General features: G+C 47.7%; 2 protein-coding genes across 2 annotated transcripts; both read right to left on the bottom strand.

The window, feature by feature from the left end:
• Window positions 1-481: 481 nt before the first annotated feature.
• Window positions 482-934, bottom strand: LOC104807115. Its single transcript, XM_010532227.1, has 2 exons — window positions 730-934; window positions 482-669 (listed from the first exon to the last, which is right to left on the bottom strand). Exons 1-2 carry the CDS (start codon window positions 932-934, stop codon window positions 482-484), a joined length of 393 nt encoding a protein of 130 aa, XP_010530529.1.
• A 55-nt stretch (window positions 935-989) lies between these two features.
• On the bottom strand, window positions 990-8505 carry LOC104807112. Its single transcript, XM_019201791.1, has 6 exons — window positions 6063-8505; window positions 3829-5588; window positions 2635-2859; window positions 2210-2482; window positions 1889-2095; window positions 990-1313 (listed from the first exon to the last, which is right to left on the bottom strand). Exons 1-6 carry the CDS (start codon window positions 8503-8505, stop codon window positions 990-992), a joined length of 5232 nt encoding a protein of 1743 aa, XP_019057336.1.
• Between the last annotated feature and the right edge of the window lie 351 nt (window positions 8506-8856).

Genomic DNA, 8856 nt, shown 5'->3' with positions numbered 1-8856 from the left:
CCCCCAAGAGCACTGTAATGCTGTATCCTTGCGCAGTTTGAAAAAGCGAACACGGCCGTGTTGAGTCAGAACACGGACTGTGCAAATTTTCTGTCAAAAATTCGCAAAACGAACACGGCCGTGTTGAAGTAGAACACGGGCCGTGCAGATTTTCTGTCAAAAATTCGCAAATCGAACACGGTCGTGTTCAAATCGACACGGGCCGTGCAGAATCTCTGTGAAAATCGAACAATAGTGAACACGGTCGTGTTCAAATCGACACGGGCCGAGTTACACGCAACACGGGCCGTGCTGAATTCCGGCCAAAAATGAAAGTTGAATAGTCCGGTGACCCGTGAGACCTGAATTAGCCAGAAATGACCACGAGAGAAGATATAGCAATGAGCGGGTAGAAACAAAACTAATATATAATAAGGATACGGGGTCGGGTTGCCTCCCGACAAGCGCTTGTTTTAGGTCGTTAGCTGGACCAGGCAAGGATTCATTGCTTTGCGGGATCAGAGAGGGCGATGGCTCCTCCCGTGTCCGATGGAAAAGCAGGGTTGTAGAGCTTCAGACGTTGCGCGTTAGCTTTGAATGATCTTCCAGAATGATCCCATAGTTCGATGGCACCGCTTGGCGATACAAATTTGATCTTGAACGGGCCATACCACCGGGATTTCAACTTTCCTGGAAAAAGTCGCAATCGTGAGTTAAACAAAAGGACAAGATCGTTTACCTAGAAGTGACGCTGGAGGATGTGCTTGTCGTGCCATTTCTTCGTCCGCTCTTTGTAGATTTTAGCGTTTTCATACGCATCAAGGCGTATTTCCTCAAGATGATGGAGCGAGAGAACCCGTTTCTCGGCCGCAGATTTGATGTCATAGTTCAACTGCTTAATGGCCCGGTAAGCTTTGTGCTCTAATTCTACAGAGGAGATGGCATGCCTTGCCATAGACGAGTTGGAACGTTGTCATCCCGATGGGGGTTTTGAATGTCGTGCGATAAGCCTAGACGGCGTCATCGAGTTTGAGAGCCCAATCTTTTCGGGATTTGGATACCGTCTTATCGAGTATGGACTTGATCTCGCGGTTTGAAACTTCCACCATTCCACTGGTCTGAGGGTGATAAGGCGTTGTAATCTTGTGTTTGACACCGTATTTGAGCAGGAGGGCCTTGATCGTGCGGTTGATGAGGTGTGATCCCCCATCGCTGATGATGACACGGGGAACACCGAATCGAACAATAGTGAACACGGTCGAGTTACACGCAACACGGGCCGTGCTGAATTCCGGCCAAAAATGAAAGATGAATAGTTCGGTGACCCGTGAGACCTGAAATAGCAAGAAATAACCACGAGAGAAGATATAGCAATGAGCGGGTAGAAACAAAACTAATATATAATAAGGATACGGGGTCGGGTTGCCTCCCGACAAGCGCTTGTTTTAAGTCGTTAGCTGGACCTGGCAAGGATTCATTGCTCTGCGGGATCAGAGAGGGCGATGGCTCCTCTCGTGTCCGATGGAAAAGCAGAGTTGTAGAGCTTCAGACATTGTGCGTTAGCTTTGAATGAGCTTCCAGAATGATCCCATAGTTCGATGGCACCGCGATACGGGGTCGGGTTGCCTCCCGACAAGCGCTTGTTTTAAGTCGTTAGCTGGACCTGGCAAGGATTCATTGCTCTGCGGGATCAGAGAGGGCGATGGCTCCTCTCGTGTCCGATGGAAAAGCAGAGTTGTAGAGCTTCAGACATTGTGCGTTAGCTTTGAATGAGCTTCCAGAATGATCCCATAGTTCGATGGCACCGCTTGGCGATACAGATTTGATCTTGAACGGAAGACCACCGGGATTTCAACTTTCCTGGAAAAAGTTGCAATCGTGAGTTAAACAAAAGGACAAGATCGTTTACCTGGAAGTGACGCTGGAGGATGTGCTTGTCGTGCCATTTCTTCGTCCGCTCTTTGTAGATTTTAGCGTTCTCATACGCATCAAGACGTATTTCCTTAAGATGATGGAGCGAGAGAACCCGTTTCTCGGCCGCAGATTTGATGTCATAGTTCAACTGCTTAATGACCCAGTAAGCTTTGTGCTCTAATTCTACGGAGAGATGGCATGCCTTTCCATAGACGAGTTGGAACGTTGTTATCCCGATGGGGGTTTTGAATGCCGTGCGATAAGCCTAGACGGCGTCATCGAGTTTGAGAGCCCAATCTTTTCGGGATTTGGATACCGTCTTATCGAGTATGGACTTGATCTCGCGGTTTGAAACTTCCACCATTCCACTAGTCTGAGGGTGATAAGGCGTTGTAATCTTGTGTTTGACACCGTATTTGAGCAGGAGGGCCTTGATCGTGCGGTTGATGAGGTGTGATCCCCCATCGCTGATGATGACACGGGGAACACCGAATCGAACAATAGTGAACACGGTCGAGTTACACGCAACACGGGCCGTGCTGAATTCCGACCAAAAATGAAAGATGAATAGTTCGGTGACCCGTGAGACCTGAAATAGCCAGAAATGACCACGAGAGAAGATATAGCAATGAGCGGGTAGAAACAAAACTAATATATAATAAGGATACGGGGTCGGGTTGCCTCCCGACAAGCGCTTGTTTTAAGTCGTTAGCTGGACCTGGCAAGGATTCATTGCTCTGCGGGATCAGAGAGGGCGATGGCTCCTCTCGTGTCCGATGGAAAAGCAGAGTTGTAGAGCTTCAGACATTGTGCGTTAGCTTTGAATGAGCTTCCAGAATGATCCCATAGTTCGATGGCACCGCTTGATGATACAGATTTGATCTTGAATGGGCCAGACCACCGGGATTTCAACTTCCCTGGAAAAAGTCGCAATCGTGAGTTAAACAAAAGGACAAGATCGTTTACCTGGAAGTGACGCTGGAGGATGTGCTTGTCGTGCCATTTCTTCGTCCGCTCTTTGTAGATTTTAGCGTTCTCATACGCATCAAGACGTATTTCCTCAAGATGATGGAGCGAGAGAACCCGTTTCTCGGCCGCAGATTTGATGTCATAGTTCAACTGCTTAATGACCCAGTAAGCTTTGTGCTCTAATTCTACGGAGAGATGGCATGCCTTTCCATAGACGAGTTGGAACGTTGTCATCCCGATGGGGGTTTTGAATGCCGTGCGATAAGCCCAGACGGCGTCATCGAGTTTGAGAGCCCAATCTTTTCGGGATTTGGATACCGTCTTCTCGAGTATGGACTTGATCTCGCGGTTTGAAACTTCCACCATTCCACTGTCTGAGGGTGATAAGGCGTTGTAATCTTGTGTTTGACACCGTATTTGAGCAGGAGGGCCTTGATCATGCGGTTGATGAAGTGTGATCCCCCATCGCTGATGATGACACGGGGAACACCGAATCGAACAATAGTGAACACGGCCGAGTTACACGCAACACGGGCCGTGCTGAATTCTGGCCAAAAATGAAAGATGAATAGTTCGGTGACCCGTGAGACCTGCAATAGCCAGAAATGACCACGAGAGAAGATATAGCAATGAGCGGGTAGAAACAAAACTAATATATAATAAGGATACGGGGTCGGGTTGCCTCCCGACAAGCGCTTGTTTTAGGTCGTTAGCTGGACTTGGCAAGGATTCATTGCTCTGCGGGATCAGAGAGGGCGATGGCTCCTCTCGTGTCCGATGGAAAAGCAGGGTTGTAGAGCTTCAGACATTGCGTGTTAGCTTTGAATGAGCTTCCAGAATGATCCCATAGTTCGATGGCACCGCTTGGCGATACAGATTTGATCTTGAACGGGAAGACCACCGGGATTTCAACTTTCCTGGAAAAAGTCGCAATCGTGAGTTAAACAAAAGGACAAGATCGTTTACCTGGAAGTGACGCTGGAGGATGTGCTTGTCGTGCCATTTCTTCGTCCGCTCTTTGTAGATTTTAGCGTTTTCATACGCATCAAGGCGTATTTCCTCAAGATGATGGAACGAGAGAACCCGTTTCTCGGCCGCAGATTTGATGTCATAGTTCAAGTGCTTAATGGTCCAGTAAGCTTTGTGCTCTAATTCTACGGGGAGATGGCATGCCTTGCCATAGACGAGTTGGAACGGTGTCATCCCGATGGGGGTTTTGAATGTCGTGCGATAAGCCCAGACGGCGTCATCGAGTTTGAGAGCCCAATCTTTTCGGAATTTGGATACCGTCTTCTCGAGTATGGACTTGATCTCCCGGTTTGAAACTTCCACCATTCCACTGGTCTGAGGGTGATAAGGCGTTGTAATCTTGTGTTTGACACCGTATTTGAGCAGGAGGGCCTTGATCGTGCGGTTGATGAAGTGTGATCCCCCATCGCTGATGATGACACGGGGAACACCGAATCGTGGGAAGATCGTGCGTTTGAGCATACGCACCACAGTTTTGTTGTCGTTCGTGGGACTTGCCAGGACTTCCACCCATTTGGTCACGTAGTCAACTGTAACCATAATGTACACATTTCCGCAAGAAGAGGGGAAAGGTCCCATAAAATCTATGTTCCAGACATCGAATGGTTCTACCTCAAGAATATATTGTTGGGGCATTTCATGACGACGGGATATATTACCCGTACGCTGGCAAGCGTCACATGAAGAAACAAACCTGTGGACATCTTTGAAGAGCGCGGGCCAATAGAAACCAACCTGAAGAATTTTTGTCGCGGTTTTTGACGTCGCGAAGTGACCTGCGTAGTCAGAAGAATGACAATGGGAAATAACACTGAAGATCTCACCTTCAGGGATGCAGCGGCGGAATAGACCGTCAGTACCTCTCTTGAAGAGGAAATGATCATCCCAGAAATAGTCCTTGACGTCGTGGAGAAATTTCTTCCTGGCATTGTAACTCAGATCTGGTGGAAGAATTTCACTTACCAGGTAATTGACGTAATCAGCATACCACGGAGCTTCTGGAAGAGTAGAGATGGCAAAGACATGCTCATCGCGAAGATTGTCGTCAATGGAAAGTTGCTCTGGAAGTTCAAGGCGAGACAAATGATCAGCTACTCCATTCTCGGCTCCTTTCTTGTCCCGGATCTCAAGGTCGAACTCTTGAAGAAGTAATATCCAACGGATGAGGCGTGGTTTAGCGTCCTTCTTGGAGAGCAAATGTCGCAGAGCGGCGTGATCGGTGTAGACTATGACTTTGGAGCCGACAAGGTATGACCTGAGTTTTTCAAATGCAAAGACAACAGCAAGCAGTTCTTTCTCAGTTGTAGTGTAGTTTACCTGGGCATCATCCAAAGTTCTGCTGGCATAGTAGATCGCGTGAAGTACTTTATTCTGTCGTTGTCCAAGCACGGCTCCTACTGCATAATCGCTGGCATCACACATAATTTCGAAAGGCAGATCCCAATCTGGTGGTTGAATGATGGGCGGGGAAATCAACGCCTTTTTGAGCGTCTCAAAAGCTGCAAGGCAATCATTAGTGAAAATGAAAGGTACATCCTTACAGAGGAGATCGGTAAGAGGTTTGGTGATTTTGGAGAAGTCCTTGATGAAACGACGATAGAAACCGGCATGACCAAGGAAACTGCGGATGGCCTTAATATTGTGCGGGGGCGGTAATTTCTCGATCACCTCGATTTTAGCTCTGTCAACCTCGATGCCTTTGTCAGAGATTTTGTGTCCGAGAACGATGCCTTCTTGTACCATGAAATGGCACTTCTCCCAATTGAGCACTAGATTGACCTGCAAACATCTATCCAAAACTTTACGAAGATTAGTCAAACAAACTTCGAAGGAAGGTCCGTGGACAGAAAAATCGTCCATGAACACTTCTATCGAATCTTCAATAATGTCAGAGAAGATCACCATCATGCATCGTTGAAAAGTAGCGGGGGCGTTGCAAAGCCCAAATGGTATGCGCCGATAGGCGAAGGTCCCGTAAAGGCAGGTGAAAGTTGTCTTCTCCTGATCATTGGGGTGAATAGGAATTTGAAAGAATCCCGAGTAGCCGTCAAGAAAATAAAAATAGGAATGAAGAACAAGACGTTCAAGCATTTGATCAATGAAAGGTAAAGGGAAGTGATCTTTGCGAGTGTTCGCATTTAACTTCCTATAATCGATGCACATACGCCAGCCTGTTACTGTTCTTGTCGGAATCAGCTCATTTTTGTCGTTTTTGATCACCGTCATACCGCCTTTCTTTGGGACGGCTTGAACCGGACTTACCCAAGGACTGTTGGATATAGGGTAAATGATACCTGCATCCAGAAGTTTTAGTACCTCTTTCTTGACGACTTCTTTCATCGATGGATTGAGTCGGCGTTGATGTTCGATGGATGATTTGGAATTGTCCTCCAGATGAATTCGATGCATGCATAATGAAGGGTTGAGACCTTTGATATCATCTAGAGTGTATCCGATAGCCTTCCGGTACTCTCGCAATATGGTGAGGAGACGCTCGAGCTGTAGATCATCCAAGGCAGCATTGACAATAACAGGATAAGTGGAATCGAGACCGAGAAATGCATACCTGAGTCCAATGGGCAAGGGTTTTAGTTCAAGTTTCGGAGCTATTGCAGGGTCCCAGTCAGGTAGATGATGCATGGAGGTTGATTTGGCGGCGAAGACGGGCAACGGTTCGAACAAAGGAACAGACTGGAGATGAATCTGAGACTCGACATGGTTCGAGTTCACACTCGACACGGCCGTGTCGAGTTGTGCATGAGCTAGCCCAGAATGATGCACGGGCGTGTCTTGTTTCGCAAAATTGCTCAGGCATTTGACACGGTCCGTGTTGCATGAAACATGGACTGAGCTGTTGGCAAACACGGGCGTGTCTCGTTCGATGTTTTTCGGCAGAATATCGACACGGTCCGTGTTTGTATGAGACACGGCTGTGTTGCATGGCATTTCGTCTAAACTGTCCAGGAATGATGTGTATGCGTGAATCTGAGGCTCTGTGAAGGTACTGCAACCCTGTTTAGAAAGAAGAGCAATAGAGAGAGCATCGAAATCACGAAATTCAAAGAGTACCTCATCGGCTAAAGCATCCATCAAGTCGATGTAACATATAGAGTCCACTGTAGATGGTTGCTTGAAATTCTGGTCGAGCGTGAATTCCACCGTTTCGTCGCCGATCTTGAGTGTCAGTTGGCCGGTACAAACGTGGAAAATGGCATCTGCAGTGTTTAAGAATGGCCACCCTAGAATAATCGGGATTTTTGCGTCTTCGTCCATGTCAAGCACAACGAAATCGACCGGTACGTAGTAATCGCCTACTTTCAGCGGAACGTCCTCGAGAATACCCAGAGGGTATTTGACAGAACGATCAGCTAGTTGAAGAGCCATGCGAGTCGGTTTGAGTTCTCCCACGTTGAGTTTTTTGTAGATGGAGAGTGGTAGGAGACTTACATTGGCACCTAAATCACAAAGAGCACAATCTATAGAAACATTTCCCAATTTGCAGGGAATCGAGAAGCTACCTGGATCCGACATTTTCGGTGGCAGATCGTGCTGAAGAATGGCGTTGCACTCGGGATTAAGCGTGATGGTTTCCTTCTCGATGACGCGCTTCTTTGTGAGAATGTCCTTCAGGAATTTGGCATAGGATGGTATCTGAGTGATAACCTCGTGGAACGACATAGTGATTTCCAACTTACGCGCCATGTCAGCAAATCGAGCGAATTGGGTGTCTTCTTTAGTTTTCCTCAGTCGTTGAGGGAAAGGAACCGGAGGCGGACGTGGTGGCGGTGGAATGTATACGTCGCGTTCTTCATCGCCCGAGATCTCTGTCGATTTTTCAACAACTATGGGGTCAGGAAAAGATGTAGGGGTAGAGTTAGAGCACTGATCTTTTTCCGTAGATGTGATGATAGGGTTAGCGAGCTCTTTGCCACTGCGCAAGGATACAACGTTACAGTACTCTCGGGGGTTTGCTTCCGGGTTCCCGGGAAGTGATCCCTGAGGTCGCGAAGGGACAGAGGTAGCAAGTTGCGCTATCTGGTTATCGACTAGCTTGAGATGGGCGTCGGTCTTCTGCTGATGTTCTCGCATCTCGGTGCGAATGGCTTCTTGACCCTGCATAAGTTGTGCAAGCATAGATTTGATGTCAGAGTCAGGACTTGCCTGTGATTGAGATGGAGGCAGGCCGAAGTTTTGCTGAGGCTGACGGGGAGCTCGGTAGTGTTGAGGGACTGGATTCTGATGATGGTCGGCATTTCGGGGTTGAGATTGATTTCCTTGAGAGGAGCCCGAGATAGATGAACCACCGAAATTGTTGTGCTGTGCATTTAGAGCGTTGGAGGAGTTCTTATATGAGAAATTTGGGTGATTCCTCCAACCTGGGTTGTATGTGTTCGAGTACGGATTGTTGGCGACGTAGCTGACATCCTCATGCACGTACTCGTCTCGTGGAGCGTCCAGATCAGTGATTTGATGGGCGTTTTCTACCTGCATTCTAAGTTTGGCAAGCTGTGCACGTAAAGCATGTATCTCAGATGGACTTTCCTTACCTGTACGGTTGTCTTTAAAGCCAATATTTCTGACGAATTCGTGGGAGGGAGCACACTCGTTAGCCATCTTCGTGATTTGTTGTTCGATGAAGTCAAAAGAATTCTCATTGAGGCTTCCTCCACAGGCAACTCGAATGAGGACTCGAGTATCTTCCTTTAGACCCTGCAAGAAAGTGGAGATAAGGTACCTCTTGTCCAAACCGTGATGAGGGCAGAGGCGCTGATATCCAAGAAACCGATCCCAAGTCTCGCGCAAAGATTCATCGGGTTCCTGCATTAAAAGAGTTGATCTGTTCCTTCGCGAGATGGGTTTTGCTGGCAGGGAAGAATCGCTGCATGAAATTCTCTTGCATCTGATCCCAAGAGAAGATGGAATCTGGTGGCAATGTGTAGAGCCATTCTAATGTAGCGTCCATTA

Source organism: Tarenaya hassleriana, unplaced genomic scaffold (genome assembly GCF_000463585.1).
Source record: "Tarenaya hassleriana unplaced genomic scaffold, ASM46358v1 Cleome126, whole genome shotgun sequence".
Classification (NCBI taxonomy): domain Eukaryota; kingdom Viridiplantae; phylum Streptophyta; class Magnoliopsida; order Brassicales; family Cleomaceae; genus Tarenaya; species Tarenaya hassleriana.
The sequence above is the reverse complement of the archived record's forward strand: the minus strand, read 5'-3'. Positions and strand labels throughout refer to the sequence as shown.

Bases quoted from the DNA above. Each gene is read 5' to 3' on its own strand.
- LOC104807115 (XM_010532227.1), bottom strand. From the start codon at position 934: ATGGCAAGGCATGCCATCTCCTCTGTAGAATTAGAGCACAAAGCTTAC. The intron at 670-729 runs GTCACTTCTAGG...GACTTTTTCCAG, and splicing joins CGACAAGCACATCCTCCAGC to GAAAGTTGAAATCCCGGTGG.
- LOC104807112 (XM_019201791.1), bottom strand. From the start codon at position 8,505: ATGGCTAACGAGTGTGCTCCCTCCCACGAATTCGTCAGAAATATTGGC. The intron at 2,096-2,209 runs GTATCCAAATCC...GTCTATGGAAAG, and splicing joins AGTCCATACTCGATAAGACG to GCATGCCATCTCTCCGTAGA. The intron at 1,314-1,888 runs GTAAACGATCTT...TTGCTATTTCAG, and splicing joins TCCTCCAGCGTCACTTCCAG to GTCTCACGGGTCACCGAACT.